Source organism: Myotis daubentonii, chromosome 8, assembly GCF_963259705.1.
Source record: "Myotis daubentonii chromosome 8, mMyoDau2.1, whole genome shotgun sequence".
NCBI lineage: Eukaryota > Metazoa > Chordata > Mammalia > Chiroptera > Vespertilionidae > Myotis > Myotis daubentonii.
The window spans coordinates 61,004,969-61,029,125 of NC_081847.1; the positions used below are offsets into that span (position 1 = coordinate 61,004,969).

General features: G+C 39.5%; 1 protein-coding gene across 1 annotated transcript in view; it reads right to left on the reverse strand.

Annotated features, from left to right (window-relative positions):
• Positions 1–24,157, reverse strand: part of L3MBTL4 (L3MBTL histone methyl-lysine binding protein 4) — a 336,612-nt gene that overhangs the window by 225,933 nt on the left and 86,522 nt on the right. Inside the window, 1 exon segment of the mRNA XM_059704912.1 lies at positions 14,387–14,478. Coding sequence (XP_059560895.1) covers positions 14,387–14,478 — 92 coding nt within the window.

Consider the following 24,157-nt stretch of genomic DNA (forward strand, 5'->3'; position numbering starts at 1 on the left):
TTCTATCCATATTTGTATTTCCCCTCTAACAAGGTCAACACACTTACTCCTCTGCTAAATCCTATAGTATATCTATTATAATTTCAGAATTGTTTTACCCACACTACTACAATAAATAAACCTACAAAAGAGTTCAGGATTTGTTTGCAATTTTCCCCCTCTGCTCTTTTACAAATAAGAAATGAGGTATATTCTTTTTCTCTCTTCAATGCAGTTATGGTTTTCATTTGAAATAAAGTGGAGTTCATTTGTTTCAATTTGCATTCAGTTCATAATGAATTATTTTTACATTTTAATATGCAGAATATTAACATGCTTCTAAAACTTAAAGCTATAGAAAAAGGCACTCAAAAAGTGTCTCTCCCTCCCATATCCTATCCACTCCATTCCACCTCTTGTGCATAACCAGTCTTGCTGATTTCTGGTTTAGCTTTCCTGGGTTTCTGCTAGTAAAAATAAGCAGCTATTTTTTCCTTCATTTTTCTCTTCCTTCCTATAAAAGGTAGCATACTATATATGCTGTTTTCATCTGAATGTCCCCTGGAAACCACTCTGTGTCAGGTCACAACTGTTGTCCACATTCTTTTTTTTTCTTTTTTTTTACAGCTGCATTGTACTCCACTGAGGGTGGGTACCATAGTTTATTTGCCCTTCTTCTGTACTTGGGTGCATGCATTTTCATAGGGAGATGAAATTGTTTTAAAATATTTATGAACTGGCTTGTAAAATGTCGTTAAAAACTTTCTTATATTCACAGATTATTTTAGAAGCTTCCAAGAAAAAAACTTAAAAGATGACAAAACCCAAAAATGAAATGGCAGGAATGAATGATTTCTCAGGAATATTTTATTTCTACAAAAGTAAATGTCATGTGTGTGTTTAACTATCCCAGCCTTCTTCTCACATCTACTATGTTTTCCAGCAGATTGTATTTAACAAGTTTTGTGTGACTACCTCCTGTCACTGCTTTGAATTTCTCAGTTAACTTCAAGAGCACCACACACATATGTATACATACACACAACACTGATAAGAAAGAAAAAGGGAAGGAGAAACCTCAAGGGGAGTATATTAATAATGTTGAAGGAAAATTTAAGAAGCTGTAGAAATTGAGAGAACATTTTCATATTCTGACAAAACTGATGCAAAATTGGGGCCAGTATTATGTTAGCAAACTATACCTTCTCATCACATATGAATGATAAATTCAAAACACTGGCAACAATTCATAGTCGGGAGTTAGAATGATCAGCATTAGCCTTGTCAGCCTTTCCAAATGGTTTCTCAATTGAGCATTTGGGACCCTTAAATAATGTTGCAAGGAACACTATATGGCTAGGACAGAGCATTCTTTTGGGGTTTCAAATAAAAAAGAAAACATTCATTTTTAACAATCTGAAAGGCAACATTTAGTGAGAAATATCACTGCCTTCATCCATCTCTTTTGTGTTAAATGGTTTATTCATAGGCAATTTAATGTGGTTTTTTTTCCTTTCTGAAAAGCTTATATTTTATAAAGATAATTATGAGAGTTGTACTTAGAAAATTATATTTTATGATGAAAGGAAACTGAAATCACACACTTAACACAAACAATAAGCTTATCAAATTCAGTCATAAGAAACCATAAGGTTTGTAGACCTGAATAAAACTTTTAAGATAAAGGAACTCTAGCTCAGAGAGGTCAAGAGACTTTCCAAAGGTCACGCAACCAGTTTAGCAGCAGAGTATATCTAAGGACCCAAGTCTTCCTAAAGCCTTTGTTCCACATAAGGAGGCAGACATGGTTACAAAACAGGCAAAACAAAATGTGGCTCCAGGGCATGGAAGGCCAAAGGACATTGCCAAGGAAGCACCATGTGCTCTTAGGTACAGAAGGTAAGGTGTTCTATTTTGCCTTGTCCCCCCATCCCCCCAAAATAGTTGCAAAATAATGCTTTCTAGTATGAAATGGATAAATTTGTCACTAGTGATATAGAAGGATTATTTGAAGTTCCATACCTCAGAGCAAAAGCAGGTACAAATTATATACTATTATTTAAAAGAGAGTCAGAGCATTAGAAAAAGATATTAAAGCAAAGCAACATGCCAAGAGAAAAACAGACAGGCTATTGGCAAAATTCCTTTATGAAATACAATGCATAGGAGCATTCAGTATCACATGTGTGTGCCAGCAGGCCTTTGGTGCATGGGTGGACAAAGTCACAAATGTACAGCATGAACAGCTCTTTGACTCTTGATTGATAGATGTGGGAAATTCTGGACATTTTACTTTGTTTATCATTGAACACCCTATTGTAAGAACAGAAAGACTATACTTGCAATGATTATTTTTGAGCCATTACAGAGACCCCAGAAGTTTCGTTGGCCATCATCACTAGCAAGGCATCAGTTAGATTTGTGTGTTACAAAAGAGTGTCAACATGCTCAGGGGAAGGCTCTATCTGAATGCTCATAGGCATTTGATTTTATTCACAGGCAAGAGTTGGCAGCCAACAATATTTTCCTTCAATATTGAAATAAATGAAAAGCTGGGCATGCAATGGGATCACAGCCACTGAGGCACATATTTTAGCATGCTATGCAAGTCTGGGCAAGGCTGGGCCTCAGGTTTCCAAACCTTCATGTGATGGCTGTCAAAGAGACAGATGCTCAGATGGATTTAACATGCCGACTAGAGGCCTGATGCACAAAATTCATGCAAGAGTAGGCCTTCTTTCCCCTGGCTGCCAGTACCAGCTTCCCTCTGGCACCCAGGACCCGGGCTTCTCTCCAGCTGCCGGTAGGCACCCAGGACCCAGGCTTCCCTCCAATCACCAGCAGGCACCCAGGACCTGGGCCTCCCTCACAGCCCTGGCTTCATCTGGAAGGTTGTCCGGAAGGACGACTGGTCTAATTAGCATATTATGCTTTTATTATTATAGATGTCAAAAACAAAATTTCTTATAACACCAAAAACCATCACCATGAATTCAGTGGCCTTCATAAATGGTTTATTTCAGAAATATCTTTAGAATTTTAAGTGGTCTCAGTGTATATCTCCAGGGCTGAAAAGTCACAATTTTAAAGTGAAAAGAGAGCTATAAGGAAGTCTTATAAGCAAACTGTAAAAGAAACAGCTTGAGCATAGAGAATTTAACTCTTTGTCAATTTGATGATTTTCTTTACTCAATGTAAAAAATCAAAAAAAAAAATCATGTTATTGGTAGCCTAAAACTAATTCAATTACTTTGGAAAGGAACATGAAGAAACTTTTCCTGAAACAAATACAACCAAAGAGAAAGTTAGGGATGCATTTGCTGCTCTCTCTAAAGTAGAAAGAATTAGCCTACCCAGTTTTGAGGGTGATTTTATTCTTGACTGGGCATTTGATGAAACAAAAGGAATCACAGTTTATGTTTGATCAGAATGATTAAACCAGGACAATCCAAATCTATCTGAGGAACCACCAAACATTTACTTTCCTACTTGACAACCCAGAATGGGTATAATTTTCTCCATAAACAGAAATGAAGAATAAGGAATGAGAAGTAATGGTTATGGAGCCTGCGCTATCCTTTATAAAGATGCCTTTTATCCACCAAGCATTTATGAAGCACTTAAATCTGGGCCAGATCCTGTTCTGAGCACTTAATAAGTATCAACTTACTAAATCATCAGAGAAACTCTATGAAATAGGTGTTATTATGTACATTATACAGACGATGAAACTGGGGCACAAGAGGTTATATAATGTGCCTGACACCACAATGTGTCTGGCTTTAGCATATAGCTTCTTAGTCACTCTGGTAGATTATGAAAGGTTAAGGGAAACACTCTCCCATGCACTTACTAAAGACTTCATAAATTTTAAGCTTTTAGTCTATAATTAAAACTTGGAGTGTGTAAGAAAAATAAGCCAGTCAGAGAAAGATAAATATCACATGATCTCACTCATATGTGGAATCTAATGAACAAACTGATGAACAAAATAGATCCAGAGATATAGAAGCTTGAAACAGACTCACAAAGTTCAGAGGGAAGGGGGGTGGTTAGGGGGACAGATTAACTGGGGGATTTATAAGCTTATACGCATAGTCCATGGACACAGAAATAGTGTGGTGAAGGGAGGGGCAGGTGCTGGGTAGAGAGGGTCAATGGGGAAAAAACGGGGGGGGGGGGCATCTATAATACTTTAAACAATAAAGATAAAATTTTAAAACAACTAGAGTGAGTTTTAAAAATATAGGTCTAAATATTGGTGGTCTGTGACTATCAATGATCCCCACATGCCAAAAGTTTAAAAACAGTGCTACAGAGAGTTTCATACCCACTTATATTGGAATTTAATATAAAATGAAAGTGGCATTGTAAGGCAGAAGAGTAAAGATAAATGGCATTAGGACATGTGGCTATCCACTTGGAGAGAAAAATTGAATAATATTTCTCTTGCAATGGCATATATAAAAATAATTTTAGATGGAAAGCAAATAGACACAATACAATGGGATACAATGCAACTATTAAAAAGCAAGACACAGACCTAGATCTGCTCAGGTGGCATCATAGCCATGATATACTGATAAACATAAAGCGAATGTTAGTCCAGTAAAACACAACTATTTATCTGAACATAAATCACATATCTATATAACAACATTTATACAGATCTGGAAATATACACATCAAATTATTTTGAGTAGTTCAGCTAGAAAAGGGAACCTGCAGAGAGAAAGTTTGTTTTTTTTAATACTCTTCTGTCTCGTTAAAAAATGTTAATGGTATTGTATTTTTATATAAATCAACACACTATCAAGTGATGATGATGCTAGGCAAATAGGCAAGACATAGGTCACAAGAAGCCTTATATGTCTTAAGGGCCTTTCCGTTCATTCTTAGTTGATGAAACTCTAGGAAACGATTTTACGCACAGGGAAGAAAAACATTCTTGCATTTTATAAAGATTGTATTACTGGCAGTGTGGAGAATTAATTAGAAAAGTAGCAAGATTTGAAATAAGAAAAATGGTTAAAGGGGCTATTAATATCTCTATATATAAAAGCCTAAGCGACCATTAGGACTGGTCGCTATAATGTTCACAGGAGGTGCCCCTGGTGGTCAGTACACTCCCACAGCAGGAGCGCTGTTCAGCCAGAAGCCAGGCTCACAGCTGGCCAGCACAGCTGCAGTAGCAAAAGCCTTCCCACCTCCACAGCAGCGCTACAGAGCAGCAGTGGCAGCAGGCGCAGAGGGGCCATGATGAGCAGCAGCTGCACAGCGCTCAGCCCTGGCTTGGGCTCCTCCGCAGCTGCCTGCCGCTTCATGCACTGCTACATCTCCCAAGGGGTAGCAAATTGCAAGAGGGCACAGGCCAGGCTGAGGGACCCGACTGGTGCATGAATCCGTGCACCGGGCCTCTAGTCTACCAATAATTGAGAGCTTCTCATATGCTATGTACAGCATCTAACTCAGCTTACTAAGCCTTAAAATCCCTTGTATTTGAACTATTACAATCTCCATTTCACATATGAAGAAGCAGGTTCAGAGGAGATCACAAACGTCCCCATTACACAGCTAGTCAATAAAACCTAGAATTTGAATTCAAACCCTGCTTAACTGCAAATGTACATTACATTCCAAAATGCTGCAATAGCCTGGATGAGTAATAATAAGCACCTCAATCAATGCAGAAAAGCTAGAATGGAGGGAAGAGATTCAATAGCTTTTTAGAGGTAAAATGGGCAATGCTGATAACTGGCTGGATGCAGAAGTCGAAGAAGGCAGGGAGTTTAAACTGATACCCACTTTCAGGCTTGGGAAAAATTTCCAAATTTCCCATAATGTGATCATTTTACTTTTATCATGTTATCAATATATACTAATTCTTTCAAGGACTTTATGGGCGGCTCATTAACAACTACATTTCTGTACCTACTTTTCAATTCAATTTTTCTGATGCATTACTACAGCTTCAATGTTTTCCGAGGTTTCTTGCAATGAATCTTTCATCATAAATCTCTATTCACTGCAAAGTACTGGCAAACTATGGGAGGTTATGAAATCCTTCCTTGCTTTTCCATAAGATGCTTTATGATTTTCACCTGAGCTAACAGTGGGATATATCAAGAATATTGGAAACCCTTCTAGTTTTCTCCTATTATAATCACAGAGAAAATGGAGGACTTGAAATATATATATATATATATATATATATATATATATATATATATATATACACACACACACACACACAGCACACATCACTCACATGTATACACTTTTTAAAATTTCCTGTTTAAACTATACCTTAATGTATCTGTTTTTAATGATGAAACAGGAGTGGGATCCATGATTTCTTCAGAGATTGCAGAAACCTCATTAATTTCATATAAAATTTGCATGCAAATGGATATAAACACCTCTCTAAGGAGATTAGCGATAACTTTCATTAGATGTTCAAAGGGGGCTAAGACCTAGAAAAAGATTAAGAGCCACGTGGCCACTCCTTCAGGGAATCTGTCATCAATCAACCCACTGACTACATGCCATAGGTGGGAGATTTCAATAAGCAGAACACAGCAGTTCCCAGCAGCTGTTCACCATGGATACACAGGCCAGCAGGAAGGCATGTCCAAATTCTGCTTTTGCCAAGTGACACCTATTTTTGCCATTTGTTAAGCTAATGGGGAGAAATCATCACCTAAATAATTAAATATAAAACCCTGCAAAGCTTTAGTTAACATGGCAGTGAAGGAAGGCTGATTCTGTATTTTTAAATGCTCATTTTAGGGAGTACTTCCTTGTTATTTTGAACAATTTTAATAAAGTAATTCTGAATCCCAAACTACTGCCAAGATTATACCAAGGAGCATCCTACAAATAGAGAACAAAAAATTCATGGCACAACAGAGTATACATTAGCAAGTTAGTGAATGTAATCCCTCCTGTTAATTCAAAATCTATTCTACTACAACCTCGGATTCAAAAATTCTCATTTCCCCAGAACTTACTGACCTATTGATAGTAAGAATTTGGCTACAGATATATAGAAAGCCTATATATACATTTGTGTGTGTATGTATATATCTCCAGTCACCATAACCTAACCACTGACTGAATTATAGTCTCAAAAACAAAAATAGCACGTACTAGAATGGGTGAAATACTGTCGAATTCAGGAAGCTTTACACCAACAAAGATCTCATGAACAAAGAGAAATAGCCCACGCAGTATAAAATAAAAAACCGCATAGAAAGAACTTTTTAAAAATAACTTCAAATGTTGTCTGATAAATCACTGGCTATCACTGAGCAGATTTCACAAACCCTCTGAGTCCAGCATCTAAAACGCTGAACCCACTATTTTTCCCAAAGGTCTAAACCCTCCCAGGGAAAAAAGACAAGGATACTTCTAATATAAATTTCCTTTAACTAAAGAAGAAAGGCTGTGGAAACTGTCTCTCCTTGATTATGAATTTCACTATTTTCTTCTTTTAATTTCTTTTCCTCTGAACAGCTCTAAACTGGCATTCAGCTTCCAGCTGGCACTGCCGATAAGCAGCCTTTCCAGGGACTGCAAGCCCCTCCTGAGAAGGAAAGAGCCACCCTGATCTGCTGTCGGCTCCATACCTCAAATCTGCTAAACCATCGCACAGCCCCTGGCACTGAGTCACACCATTTCAGAGAAGGGGAAAGTCTCTGAGCCATAAGATCTGATGTATCTTCAGTTTTGCCCCAAACTTACAGCTTTAGAGAATATGAGAAGTAAACATGAATGGGAATCCACTCTGTTCTTCAGGATCCCAGCAATTAATCAGCTGAATGACTGCACATTGTAAGGCCACATTCTAGTTTTAAAATATACTTCCTTCTCTGCCCTCAATATAATTTGTAATTTAACCCCCAGCCAAACATCTAAATAAAATGCACACAGTATTTAAAATATACATATGCATATATATTACACACAGGAAGAATGTTAAACATCCATGAAGTTATCTTAAAAGTGGAGGCAAGAAAATACAGAGAGGACAAAAGCCAACAAAGAAGCAAACAAACACTTAGGCAAGTAAAAAGTGAATATAGACTGAAGCTATATTTGATTCTCAGCATATTAGAATTTATAGTATAATGAGGAATATCATTTATGCAACCACTAAGAAAGCCATGCATGATGATCATGTGGCTCATGATTAATATTTAAAGTATTGTCTAAGGATCTATATTAAAACTAAGATAATGGTCTCAGCCATTATTAAGTAATTTGGAAGCATGTTCAAAACACAAATAGCTTGACATCTGACTGAATTATTATGGTAGGAAAGGTTGTAGATGTCTCCCATAGTTTTACAAGGGGTTATAACAAACATGAATTTTCATAGCAGCATCTTTCTCACCTGCAGAGATAAGTACAAATTCAAACTTTATAAAAAAACAAAATAGAGGGGGGTCCAAATTCTAGTTAATGTACTGGTATATTTAGGAAAAAAATAGATTTTTAAAAATACAATTCAGGTCTGAATGCAAAAGCTACATTTACTAATAGAAAGAGAGAGCGAGCCATTCCTTTCTTTTTTATTTTAAGTAAGGAAGATTAAGAGAACAGGAATGTGTTCAAATAAGGCTCTCTTCCATCTTGGTCAATTAAAAAGGTAAAACCAGGAAGGTGTCTTTGTTCCCCAAGTATTTCTAGCCCCTTCTAAAAATAATGCTCCTCCGTCATCCTACAGATGGCTGGAATTTCCTTATCAGGACACAAAGTATTTCTTTCCCAAATCATAATAGATTATAATAGATTTTAATGAGGGAAGAAAGAGTAAGACAGAACAACAAGTAAGGAATGTCGCCAGTGGTTGGCAAACTGCGGCTTGGCAAACTGCGGCTCGTGAGCAACATGTGGCTCTTTGGCCCCTTGAGTGTGGCTCTTCCACAAAATACCGACTTCTGCGCATGGGCCGTGAAGTTTCAATCGCACTGTATGTGCGCGCCCGCACGTGGCATTTTGTGGAAGAGCCACACTCAAGGGGCCAAAGAGCCGCATGTGGCTCACAAGCCGCAGTTTGCAGGCCACAGTCCTAGACTAAGATATCACTGAAAGTAGCAGGGGAGGAAAAGTAGAAACAACAAAATATGTATAACAATTTTGCTTTGTTTTAGGAGAGGAAGAGAGTCAAATGGGAAAATGTTTTTGTTTTCATCTTAAAGAAAGTAAGTTATAAACTCTGAAAGCAGGAGTAATAACATTACAATGAGACAATGAGAGATTTGTAAAGCCAATGTCTGCCACTTTAAGATACCAGATGAAGCTCAATGATGGGTGGCTTTCTAACTGGGCACTTCCCCCTGAAGTACAGAAGAACACGAAATCAAGATCAACATTCCTTCAGCTGATAGGTCACAGGCAGGAGCTTGACTGGGGTCAAACCAAGGCAAGTCCTGACAACAGTGAAGTTTAGTGAGACCTGGGCCTGGCTAGTATTCTGAATGAATACCACCAAGGGGGGCTGAGAGAAGGTCTGCCAATTTCAGTTAATAAACTAAGGGTCAGAGAAGTGCGTCATAGAATCCTTCTTCTATAAAGTGAGCGGAAGGTAGCTGGAAGGATTTAATGAGGCAGCATATGTAAAAGCACCGAGCCAATAATAGGTGCTCAAAAATGTACCTCTCCCAGAGAACCAGAGCAGGAAGGAATTAAAAACTAAAAAGGAAACCCCGTTAGTCTTCAAGGAGATTATAATTCTACCAAGAAACAAAATGCACCTATAGGTAATCACACAGAATGGCCTAAAAATTAATAATAAAAAATGTTAAATACAAAAGTGGTAAACAGACCTGCAATTGACAAAGATCATTAGGACAATAATGTGCAGGCAAGGTTAAAGGTGGAGCCAGCCTGGACAGAGAGAGACCATTTAAGAAACTCTTGCTACAATTTATATGACAAAATAAAGCCAGGACTTATTCCTAAATTAAGGCCACAGTGATAAAGACAGAGAGTAGAAACTGAAGAATTAAGAGGTAAAAGGAGCAGACTAGGTGGTCAAACATAGAGCAAAGAGAGAGAAAAGACTCAAGCTGGCCACAGGGGACTAGTAAAGAAGGCCATTCCCAGGGACAAGGAGCCCAGGAAGAGGAGGCTGAGCAGATGAGTCTGGTTTGGATGCTCTGAGTGTTAAGAGCTATGTGGCATCCAGGTGAGGAGGAAGACCAAGAGGAAGATCAGGAGGTTAGGAACAGTGTGTCTGGGTGGAATGGAAGTTAAGGAGGTAGAGGAGACAGCCAGAGAGCCATGCAGAAAAGGGCCCTACGATTAAATCATAGCCAATGTAAAGGACTTTCAGAAGAGCATGGTAAGGAGTGGCTAGGTAGAAGCAAAATCAGAAGCTTATTTTGACAGAGCTCTGGAATGGAGTGAGAGTAAGATGCAGCCTAATAGGCTTTGAAATCATGGAGTCACTTGCACGGGCGCAGTTTCAGGCAATGGTGGGAGAAAAGGCCAGGTTGTAGCAGTTGGAGTAGGAAAAGGTTAGAAAAATAAAGAAAAGAGAAAAACAAAATGCAGCCTAAAATTTCAAGAAGCTGGACTGGAGTAAGGAGTTGAGTTAGAGAGGAAAATGCAGAATAAAGGGGCAGTGTTTTTTTTCTTAAAGATGGAATAGACTTAAGCATGTTTGTGTTCTAAATGGAAAGGCTCAGAAGAGAAGCAGAGTTAACTTACAATCAGGACATGAGATTATTGATGACTGAGATCTCTAGACAAGAAGAAATGGGAACAACCCAGAGCACAGGTAAAGAGATGAGGACAGGTGGAGGGCACTACTTCTAGTACAACAGGGATGGGTGAGGGTAAGTGTGGTGAGTGAGGTTTGCAGGAAGAGGGTCTCTAATCCATTAAGGGAGCGACAGGAGTGAATAACTACCTTCTGCTGGGAGTGAAAGAAATGGCTTAGGGAACTGCCCTCCTAGGAAACAGGGAACACGCAGCCTGGCAACCCAGAAGGATGACCGGGAACTGCCCAGCTTGACAGAAAATGGATTTGCAGGGCTACCAATTTGTAAGGCTTTGAGGTTCTTCTCCAGCAGTGTTTGGTGGCCTCAGTACAGAAGTTTAAAGCAAACAAGATTCACCCAGAGCTAACATTTAGGCAGGCATATATTAGGAAAAGATGACAGGAGCACAAAGGAGTTGAAAATCCTGACAAAAGAATGGCTGAAATGAGAGAACCAGGGGGCTTAGACTGGCTAGGGCAGATGTGAAGTGAGAAGGGAGAAAAAGGAAGAATTTAACAACTACAAGTGTTAATTAAAAGAAAAACTGGTGCCATGGAATGACAGTTGACAAGATTAGATGATGAAATCTAAAGTTCAACATTACAGAAGAGGTTCAATTTTGACTTATACAAGTGAGGCCATGGAGCAGATGGACTGAATTGAAAGGAAGTTCAGGTCCCTGGTGGAGGCACTCAAGGCACTAGGGAGTCAGGTACTCAAGGCACTATGTGACCAATGGAATGTCCAAGGATGAACAACAGGATAGGGGGCATGAGGAAGGTGGCAGGAAAGAGGGAAGGCACAGGAGGGTAGTTGTGTGAGCACGCGCACACACACACACACACACACACACACACACACACACACATACACACACACATATATACACATACACACACACATAAGTAACAAAAATGGAAAAAGTTGTGATGAGATGGCATAAACCTCAGTGGGGAGGGTGCTGAGTGTGGCCGTGAAAGGAAAGCTACTAGAATGCTAGGCCTGCAAGCCATATAAGGCCAATGAAATCATTTGGTCTGGCCCTGCCAAGGCATTAGGGGTGAGCTAATTAAATGTTTGACCAAATATAGCAGGCTAATTTTTAAGCTGATAATTTTGTATGGCCCGCAAATGATGTTATAAATACCCAAATGGCCCTTGGCAGAGAAAAAGTTCCCCATCCCTGCTTAGAGGATGGAGAAGCGGGTCTGGTAGAGGGGACAGTGGACTCTCAGGCAGCAAAGGGGGTGGAAAGGAGCAGGTGTGCATTCTGGCTGGAGAAAGGAAGAACCAATATGTTGAGCTGTTGAGGGCACTGCATTTGTTTAGCTACTGTTGCCTTCCCAGGGTGAAGGAAATCAATGACCAGGTGGGGTGGGGATTGCAGAAGTCACAGGAGAATAACAGGAGGAAGAGGTTCCATGAGCAGTCACTCAGGCCAAGGGCAGAGACAGACCAGCACCACCAAGGGAAAGGGGATGACACTTGTGGGTCAGCAGAATAGTGGCCCCCAAAATGTCCATGTCCTAATCCCTGAGCTTGTGAATATTTTCTCTCATGGCAAAAAGAATTGTGCAGATGTGATTAAGAATCTCGAGATGGAAAGGCCACCTTAACTTCTGTACCCAATGTCACACAAGGGTTCCTCTAAATGGGAGGCAGAAGGATCAGAAAAGGAGACGAGATGATAAAAACTGAAGTTGGAGTGATGTGGGCCAAAGAACATAGGTGGCCTAGAAGCAAGAAAAGGCAAGGAAACAGATTCTTGCCTACAGCCTACAGAAGGAACACAGCCTTGCTGACCCTAATCTCATCAAGTGACAACAAGGTGGGGTAGCAGGGATCTGACTCAAGCAGGAATTACAGTTCTTAAAACCTTCTACCACAGTTGACCTCTACTCTGCCCTCTACTCTACACAGAAGCCCTGAGGAGGTTCTCAAGCTGCAGATTTCCAGGCTCTACCCCTGAGGTTCCAATCTGGCAGGTCTCAGCAATACCCACACATCTGCGTTTTCCAACATTCCACAAAGGTATGTGACATGGAGAGGAAAGTTAGCATTTTTTAAATGTGAGGTGCCTGCACTTGGTTTCGTTTTCCCTGTTTGTGACACCTCTTCTCCCTATTCTATTACATGTCCAGGATTACAATTATTAGGCCTTTCACAGAACAAAAAGTACTAGATGTAACTCAACAGGTATCATGGAAAGTAAAGCAAATAAAAAGTATTAGCTTCTCATTGCTAGCTAAAGTGCAGTAATATAATGATGCAAATCTGACATAATTTTTAAATATAAATTGTCTTTTTTTTAAAGGATTCAAAATTTTTATATAGGATTGGAAATTCCTAAATAAAGACTTTCAACAAAATTATGTAATAATCTCTGAGTTTTGGTGGAAGGGAAAGGGAAAAACAGTCTGCTATCAATTATAGTTCCTTTGCCTTTTTTAAGGAGTCTTAGAAGTCACTAATTATAATATATTAAATATCTATGTCATGGCTTTGTGGGAGAAGTCACTATGTTGTGGACTGTGTTATCCATTTTAAAAATTATTCATTAAAATATGTATTGAGTACATATTTTACCATGTACTAGGCATTGTGCAAAACTTTGGAAATTCAGAGATATATTAGACAAAGTCTCTCTATCCTAATGAAGGAGGAATAGAGTTAGAGTTAGAAAATTATCATCCAGGTAATGATTGAATTGTATATAGAATTCTGAGGCCAGAGAATGCTTCCCTGACATCTTGGGGGTGGTGGTGGTAGTAGTTGTTCAGTAAAGCTTCTTAGAGGAAGGACAGATGAATCTTGAACGATAGGAAGGGATTAGCTCAGTGAAGATGGTAAGCAGAGGGACTGGGAGTAGAGGGGAGGAAAGGAGAGAGCTGCAAGTGCACTAGAAAGCTGTGTGGTGAGAGAATAAAGCTTATTCTGGACATTGCTAGTATTGTTCATCAGGTAACAGACTTACATACTCTAAATTAAATTGTCCCTGAAATACTGAAAACACAAACTGTGAAGAATAGGGCAACAGAAGGTTGGGTATCTAGGTAAAGATGATCCCCTGAAGCTGTGCGCCCCCTGTGCCAGTAGTCACTTCGTTAAGTTCTGGGCATCTTCACAGTCAGGTAGGACATGATGTAGGTGTCTCACTGTCTCCTCTAACATGTTGCCTGACCTACCACCTCCAAGCAACATATCAAAACAGATACCTGTAGCTTGATTCTTGGGTGAAAGTGCAAGTAATATCAACTAATAAAAGAAAGACTAACACTTATTGAGGGTTTACCTTGTGCATGTTGCATCCCATGTCCTTTACATGTACAATTTATTTAATCCTTCAACAACCCAAGGAGGTGGGTATGGCACTTTCCCTACTTTATGGATAAGGAAACTGAGCACGGAGAAGCTGACTGGCTTGTCCAAGGACTGGGAGCTGGTAGGTGATGGCACCCAGGAGCCCAGCTCTGCAGCACACACTCTGAAACACTAAGGCTATGATTAGCTTTGTTTTGCCACTTTCCAGCAGCTACAAATCTGATAAGTTGGTGTACTCTCTAGGCAAACAGTTTAATTCTAATTAATTCACTTAAGTGTTGATTCCTTATAAAAATATAAGACCTTCAGTAGTTCACCTGGGAAAACAGTTCAACGGGTGCTGCTACAGCCTTCTGTTCTTTCAAGTACTGCCCCCAAGACCACGTGTCCTGTGCAGCCGCTGAAGGGACTGGGGAAAAACAAAACCAAAAAACAATGACTTTTCTTGAAACAATTAGTGACAGAAGAATAATGAAATTTGAAGATAAACCCAAGAAGCCGGCAAATTAATTAAATTGGTAATCACAAGACCCAGCAACCAAAAAGAACCTTCTCTCTCATTTTCTGTGCGCATTGAGTAAAGTCATCTAACTATCCCATATGCAGCATTTCCTGTTTTAGAACAGGCTTATGAATATAGCCTACCCCAAAGAGACTGGTGGGGAACACTTTACACAGGGACCCTCTTACTCTTCATGAAAGAGTGAACAGGTACAGGTTCTCTACAAGATGATTTGGTTAATTTTAAGGTGAATGACTTGAGAACTTCTTTTATCATCTCCTTTTAACTTTACCTCTTTTTTGGTGTGAATGCCAATTAGTGGGACCTGTCAGGAGGCAATGTGGAATATATGTCAAAAGCCTTACAAATTATTCATAACTTGGAACCAGCAATTCTTCTAGGTATTTGTCTTAATACAATTACAGTGGATGTGTCCAAGGGACAAACACAAAAGTTTTTATCCTAGAGCTCTTTATAATAATGAGAAACAAACTAAAGGCCCACTAAGAGGGGGTTATTAAATGCATGCAGAGACATGTTATTTTAGGAACTGGCTGTAAAGTTACATTACAGCACACTGTTAATGGCAGAGGAAGGCTATGTAAGTGGGGGCGGGGAGCAATTTTAGAAAACAAAATGACCCTTTTGTGTAAAATATGTAGTGGAAATAGAAAGAGTATAATTATATAAATCTAAATCTTAAATGAAGTCATCTTTATGTACCAGGTTTATAAAAAATGTCTTTATAATTTTCTTTATCTTCCTGCTTTTCAAATTTTCTAGATTAATACTTATCCTTTATAATTCAATAACATATCATCTTTAAATAATAAAAATTGGGCAAAAAGGACTAATAATTGTTTTAAGTTTATAATCTATGCCCCAGTAACTCCTCCTCTAAGATTATTACATGCTAAGAAAGTAGTCATGATAAAACTTAATAGTAAAATGTATATAAAATTATTATAGTAAAAATGCAAAAAAAATTAATATGGGAGAAAGGTTAAATAAACTATGGTACATATATGTATAATTATGAAGTTACAAACATGCATATTTTCAAACAAAATATCTTGAGAAATTTTTGTGATGAGTAAAAATCAAAGTAAGGACACATAATAGTATATATAATATGATCTTAAATTTTGAAATAAAAATTACATATATTAAAACATTTACTTATCCAACATATTTATAAAGAGCCTTCTTTTTGCAAGGTACTATGCATATAAGTGTGTCCAGACATACAAGCACATGCATAGGAAAGCAGTTGGAACAAAACAGCAAAATATTGGCAATGGCTATACATGGGTGGTGAGATTAATGTAAATATTCTTTTCTTATTTGTTACTTATACAGTTTTAAAATTCTCTACAAGTATTATTAATTAGCCTTCCCTCCACACTGTGTACTCACACACTCACATACATACACATACACGCATACTTGGAGAAGACTGATCAACATTTTTAACATTTATCTTTCTGGAAAATGCTCCAGAAGAAGGTACAGAAGGTAAAGTGTCCGAATTTCATGAGCACTGGTGGTGACAGGTGGGAAGATACACCTCTAAGTCAAACATCTGAAACCTCTCAAGACAATAAAGCAACTTGATGGAATAACAAACATAAAAATCTACCAAGTTGTGCATAAAAAATTCATGTAGCATTTTAATCATTCAAAAAAATATTTTCTGAGCTCCTCTTAATGTGCCAAGAAGTGTGCTGCCTGCTGGATTAAAAATATAACCCAGTCCCTGGTCTAATGGATGAAAAATAAATTAATTTTCCTTTTGTATCCATACATATCACTGACAAAAAAAGAGAATATTTTATGTTCAGTTAATAAAGAAAAAATAACTTCAACGTACACATTTAAAATAGATACAAGAGAGCATGCACAGTAACATAACATTTACTCTCTATGAATCAACACACTAACTTATTATTGCTAAGCAACTGCACTTAATAAAGCATGAGAATTTTAAAAGCGTTTTAATTATCAAGTACGCTGACAGCATTGTCATCAATGATTTTTCTTGTTTTGTTTGAAAACAGTGAGATATCATCGTGTGATTTCCATCAGAGCTCAGTCTGTTGGCCATTATACCACTTAAGGGTTTGCTGCTATTTCTACCACAACATGAGATATTTTATTTTCCTAAACAGAGAAAGCAATTTGACAAACTCTGAAGATGATCTGGTAAGATTGTTCAACATTCTTATTTTCACATAGACATTTTACTACATTACAATTATATGCTTTGCAAAAACATTATAGCATGATGGCTCTAAAGCAAATATAGATATCTCATTTTCTACCACAGCTGTGTTCTTTAAAAGATTGTGGTAATTTCTCAACTTAATCATATTTTCAATTGTCATATATTATCATTTCACCAGAAGTAAATCAAATCTTAGACTTTCTTTTATTATCACATAAGTGATAATAAAATTTATCAGGAAGAGAAAACATAATATCAAACAATAAAAGCTTTCAATGAGTTAATTATTTTTGTAAAGCAAGAGAACTACTCAGCAATATAGTGCCTGCAAATACCAAGTCGCCTGCACCTGGAGCCTGGAGACAACCCTTTACTTGCCACTGATTCTAAAGTGTTCTGCCATCCCTTTTGTCTCTTTTCACAGGGATTACATTACCTGAAACTAGCACTGGCCGAAAGGAGCCAGTCTGCACACTTAGAATGAGAATGTAAGATCCTAACAAGAAGAGACTTTGGCCTTCTTCATCATTATGTCTCTGGAGCTACAATCATGCGTGGCATAAATATTTGCTTAATGAATTAAAGGGAAGGCAGGCACAATAGTACTTTTGGCTTTCATGGGGGACATCTGTAATAGTGGCAACTAACTAAATAATTAATTATAAATAAATAAATAAAATGAATTCAAAGATATTTATTTTGAGCAACTCATTTCTCAATTTTCTGGAGGGAAGAAACCAATTATGCGACAGCACTGCTTCAGGTAGGAAACTTACTTTATTTTTTATGCAATATTCTCAGACATACTAAAAATATGACCTTCATTTTATATAAATACTAGAGGCCCTGTGCATGAGATTCATGCACTGGGGGCGTTGGGGGATCCCTCAGCCCAGCCTGTGCCCTCTCGAGGTCCGGGACCCGTCAGAGGATGTCCACATGCCTGCATAGGCCCCATCCCCCGGGGGCCTAAGCTGGCACTCAGACATCCCTCTTGCAGTCCAGGCTCTCATAGTCCAGGACCCCTCACTCCTTACCGCCCGCCTGCAACGGAGGCAGGAGAGGCTCCCACTACCACTGCTACGTTCGCCAGCCATGAGCCTGGCTTCTGGCTGAACAGCACTCTCCCTGTGGGAGCGCACTGATCACCAGGGGGCAGCTCCTGTGTTCAGCGTCTGCCCCCTGGTGGTCAGTGTGCATCATAGTGACCAGTTGTCCTGCCGTTTGGTCGATTTGCATATTACACTTTTATTATATAGGACTAGAGGTCTGGTGTATGAAATTCATGCGGGGGGGTGGGTCCCTCAGCCTGGCCTGTACCCTCTTACAATCTGGGACCGCTGGCTCCTAACTGCTTACCTGCCTGCCTGTCTGATCTCCCCTAACCACTCTGCCTGCCTCCCTGATCACCCCAACTGCTCACCTGCTTGCCTCATCGCCCCTAATCACCTCTGCCTTGGCCCCCACCATCACAGCTTCATCCGGAAGGACATCCGGAATGACGTCTGGAGGTCATTCGGCTGTCTGGTCTAATTAGCATATTATGCTTTTATTATCATAGATTGGATATACATACTGTTTTATAAATCCCAAATTTCTTTGGCCATAGTAAAATGTTACAATTATTACTCTTCTTCCAAACATATGTAATACTTTCAACAATAAAGATTTGCAAATAAAAGAAAAAATGAGCATAGCCCTTTTAATGTTCAGTTTCTTACATAGACAGCAAAAGACAAAAGCAGTTAAAGGGGCCAGCTCCCTGTGTCCATTGCACAAGGTGACACTGAAACAAAAGGGACCAGATACTGCAATGTGGATGTCAGCTCAACTACCCTGTTCCTGAGGAGCCAATTTCCAGCTGTAGCAATGTTGTTTTATAGCCTACAGTAGCACTCAAAGGGGATGGAGAGAGAGGGTGAACTGAAATGCCTCAATCTCATTGCCAGGAGGCAACAAGAAACTGTCTCAGGATAAACTCCTGGGGGAGGCCTGTAGGCAAATGAAAAATGACCTTGTAGCAGCTCCTCAGGAGCCTCCAAGTTGTCATGTTCCAGGAGGATCACAGGGCATTCTGTTAAGACTTAGATCACCTGCAGGGAGGCCTTGTCTACCTGGCCTAATTAGATATGTACAACATTACAGGAACCATGCTAGAGCCATTCCCCTACAAAAAAATGGATGGATTTGGCTTTTACAAAACAGAGAGAGATGCAACACCTTCCCCGTGTGGAAATAGGCAGGACCATGTCTTTTTTTTCTTTGAGCAGTATGAGGTAGTGTGTGTCTCTGTGTGTGTGTGTGTGTGTGTGTGTGTGTGTGTGTGTGTGTGTTTCCTTTCTTCTAAAAGCAAGAAAGAATCCCTCCACTGGTCTGCAGGCCTGAGGTGTTTGGTTTACTTAGCTGCAGCCAAATTTGCAGATCAGCAAATACTATAACTTCTTTCACAAAAAGTAGCAATTTGTGCCTGGTGAAATGACAAGCTGACACGTTTGTATTTTACCACTCACTGAATTTTGCTTTGTTCTTGTACACACACCTTGAGATTTGTTAGCCTATTCATCAGACTAGCAAGAGCAAAGGCAAAAATTGAAAGCAAAGAACACAGAAGAAAATGTGCTGAAGACAGCCAGAGTAAAATGTCAAGAAAGCAAGATGGTAGAAGCCAAGCTCATTGACCAAAGCAACATTATGAGATGACTAGTGGCCCAGTGCACGAAATTCGTGCATGGGGGAGGGTGTGTTCCTCAGCCTGGCCTTCACCCTCTCCAATTTGGGACCCCTCGAAGGATGTCCTACTGCCAGTTTACAGGGATCGGGCCTAAACCAGCAGTCAGACATCCCTCTCGCAATCCGGGATGGCTGGCTCCTAACCGCTCACATGCCTGCCTGCCTGCCTGATTGCCTCTACCCACTCTGCCTGCCGGCCTGCTCGCCCTCAACTGTCCTCCCTGCTGCCGGCCTGCTTGCCCCCAAATGCCCCTCCGCCAGCCTGATCACCCCAAACTTCCCCCCCTGCTGGCCTGCTTGCCCCTACCTTCCCTCCCCACTGGCCTGCTCATCCCCAACTGTCCCCCTGCTGGTCTACTCACTCCAAACTTCCCCCCCCCCGCTTTCCTGATCACCTCCAACTGACCCCCACTGATGGCCTGCTTGCCCCCAACTGGCCCTCCTGCTGGTCTGCTTACCCCCAACAGCCCCACCCCCTACCAGCCGGATCACCCACAACTGCCCTCCTCCCCTCTTGGCCTCTAACTGCCTCTACCGCGGCCCTGCCACCATAGCTTTGTCCAGAAGAACATCTGGAAGGTCTCTTGGAAGGTCTCCCAGTCTAATTAGCATATTACTATTTTATTAGTATAGATATATTTGTCTGTAAATATGATTATGATTACAGATATGAGTAGGACCAGGTAAAATTTTATAGAATGGGCCTTTTATTACAGATGGTTTCCCATGTATGCATTTTTTCTAAAGAAGGAAAAATTAATTTAAAAAATGTTTCAGGAAGACTTTGAGAAATTTACAGTATCTGCTTTTCTTCCAAGAAAGTTGTCATTTTATGCCTGAGTGAGAATTATTTGTATGCTTTGTATGTCAGCATTGGGCCACTGTGACTGAGGGCTACTTAGCTTGACTTGAAAGTAATTCTCTTGCTCACTGGCTGGGAGGGAGGGTGTGTGGCAGAGGAGATAAATACTCGGTTCTGGATTATTCATAGATTACTGACTTTCTGGATTGATTGTGCAAGCCCCTCCTTTTATTGATGTCCACCTTCTATTGACAGACATCTACCCTGGGAGAGAAATGAGATGAAACTCTCTTTCTTTTCATTGTAAAAAGCATTTGAATTCCTAAGGTGTAATAAGGCCACCTAGCCATCCACAGTCAAGGTATACATTTTCATGGAGGATGTTCCCACTCTTGAATAAATTAAAACAATTTTTTTCTTTTAATTTAAACTTTCTTCTATAACTGTTTTCTTGTTACTTAAAAGCTAGTTTTTTTGAAACTACTTCCAAAGCTTTTCAAGTTGTATATGTCCTTGGAATGAATTTATAAATAAGAATTGAGCCCGGCCGGTGTGACTCAGTGGTTTAGTACCGTTTGATTCCAGGTCAGGCCACACGCCCAGGTTGTGGGCTTGATCCCAAGTACGGGGCATGTAGGAGGCAGCCGATCAATGATTCTCTCTCATCATTGATGTTTCTATCTCTCTCCCTCTCCCTTCCTCTCTGAATCAGTAAGAATATATTTGAGAGAGAGAGAGAGAGAGAAAGAGAGAGAGAGGAGAGTATATATGTTTATAAATAAGAAAACATGTATTTGATGCCTTAGAAAGTCTTATTTTCTTTCATTAAAACTTGTGCAGTATAGGGAACTCCATAGATTCTCTTAATTTGAAGAAAGTTAGAGGGAAAGGTACTAATTCAGAGTTCCTTGGGAAAATGTGTCACTTACATATTTTTTTATGTTTATTTTTTTAATCAAAAACTGAAATATTTTCTATTCAGAAAATATATTTGGATCTAAATATCTTCTATAATTTTAACCGTAAAATATCAATTTAAATATTTTAAAAATGGTTGGGATGTTTGTGTTTTTTAAATAAGTTAGGTTACTGGCGTTCTACATGTTACTGGATCACCTGGGGTAATTTTCTGATTGGAAAATTAAGAATTATAGTCAAAGGGGAGGACATGAGAAGTTTTAAAAAACATATTCAATTTACTTTAGAAGCCAACCTCTCTTATCATGTGACTTGTTTTGTATGTTTGTTAAACTATATTATCACGTAAGCATTGCTGCTATTGGGACAAACAGTGATAGTTGACTCAGGTCATTTGAATGTCCACTGTCTGTTTTAATTTGTGTTTGTTTTGACTCTGTCATATGCTCAAACTTCAGTGGAAGTCATGAGAACCTATTATTTTTGCCTGCTCCCTCCTTTATGTTGGAAATATACTTTTTTACTCAGAGGGACCTTAACTTTGATGCAAGGGATTGTTTCCGTTGCCAACTTTTTTCTTCCTTGCCAAGTAAGAGAGTTGTTGTGAACTCTTCAGTGATACCTTCCCCAGGATATTTGCAGATGTTGTTGGGAAAAGTCATTTCATCCCCGACCTTTGCATGTCAGGTGCTGGGGTGCCCGGGTGCCCGGGGTGCCGCCATGCCTGTGGCCGGAGCTCTCCCTTCATGATCACCAGCTGGGGGCGGGCAAAGGCGCCCTGGTTCTCCGATCCAGGGCTGGGGGAAGGGCAAAGGCGGCTCCCAGGGCCACCTTTGCCCTGCCACCCGGCTCTTTCCTACCGCCTGGGTTTCCGATCACCGTTCTTCCGTCCTTCCCCTTTCGCTTCCCATCATTGCTCCTATGTATGCAAATTAACTGCCATCTTTGTTGGCAGTTAACCGCCATCTTTCTTGGCAGTTAATTTGCATATCGTCTGATTAGCCAATGAGAAGCGTAGTGAAGGTATGGTCAATTATCCTTTTTGTCTTTTATTAGATAGGATACGGAATTGCTTCTAAGGGCTTAGCTTCTTGTTATCTGTTACTACTATCAGGAGTTCATGGCACCATGGACATGTCACATTTCTGCAGCATGCCTTTAAAAACAAACAAACAAACAAAACATGGCCATGAACCAATGTTCTCCATTGACCATAATTATTTTTCTTGTCTACAAGCCGAGGTATAGGCCTACAGAAACTATGAACAAAGGAGTTGCCTGGCTGATGTGGCTCAGTTGGTTGAATGTCATCCCATGAACCAAAAGGTCACAGTTTGTTAATTTTTTTATATATATGCATAATTTTATAAAAAGATTGGCCCACACACTGATTTTCATCAGTACAGAAACAGCATTAAGTCCATAGCACACTGCAAGAAATGAGTGAAGAACAGAATGCAAACAAGCCTAATAGTTCACAAGCAGGCTCACCATGGAGGAAATGACGATACTCAAACCAACTAAAGCTTTAAAGAATTACTTATATAGTCTCCCATTTTAAAACAGCTTTACATACCTGATTTAGTTTACATTAAAATATATGCCAATGAATCAATTTGTTCCATATTCAGAAATATAAACACATATCACATTCCTGACTGCTAAAGTTTTTGTCATAAATTCTCTTTTATACAAGAAAAAAGGAAACAGTTGTTGTTTTTAGACAGGCTCTATTAATTACAATTTTTACTCTGTACACACAATGATTGGCTGGTTTTCTCCTTTTTTAAAAAACAAAAAACAGTACCATGAGAGCAACAGTGATTGACCTGCAAAGTTTGTGTCAGAAAGGTCACAGTTTGATTCCCAGACAGCACGCATGCCTGGGGTTGTGGGCTCGATCCCCAGTAAAGGGTGTGCAGGAGGCAGCCGATGGATGTTTCTCTCTCATTGATGCTTCTATCTCTCTCTCCCTTTCCCTTCCTCTCTCTAAAATATATAAAATAAAATAAAATCAGAGGGAGATGAGAAGACCTGCAGTAGACCCCGCCAGGGCTGCCACCAGGCCTTCACAGTGGAATCAACTACGGAAAGTAATAACGGACCGAGCTGTGCAGTGTGAAAGGAGAGACTCGGCAATAACGAAGGGTCCGTTGCTGAGGGAAACAAAGCTATGAGTGTGGCCAAACAAAGGAGCTAAGCAAAAACACCAATCAAGAAAAGGCAGGTCCCATGCTTAGATGGTTGAAGGCTGTGCATTGACTGATTTTCTTAAAGGTGTATGCATATAGCATTACTTTATGAATGCACAGCTGCACTTCCCTGAGCCAAACCATGCATTTATAGACAGCAGAACACTGAGATACACAGAGATTTAGCTCTTGAAAATATTCCTTTTACAGCGCACTCACAATATCTAATGAGACTGGGTAGTATCATCCCCTTGTAAAAGGAGTTCACACTTTCAGTATGACACATCCCAGACCAGATATCCCTTAATCCTGAAGGAATTTTTTAGATTATGTAAACCAAGCTGTATCCCACTTTATCATTTCAGATCTGGCGTTCTGAATAATTGAGTTTACTTAAATTAATTTAAGAAACTTTACTTTGTGTTTCAATTTGTGATATAAATACTCTTCCGTGTGTGTGCACTAGCATTTTTATTTTCAATCCTTCTTATAAAAAATATAAAACATAAAAGCATAGCATGCTGTTAAATATGTAAAGAGATCTAATTGTCATCCAATTCTATGATTTTTTTAAAACTTTAAATTTCTCTGTGCATGACATCATTTTTACTTACAAAGATACCCTATGAGGAGCCCTGATATTAGCAGCCCCAGTGTGGAACTACTCTGGCCACTTCCCACTCTGCCCACTCAGTCTCCCATTTGTCCCCCTCAGAGAGC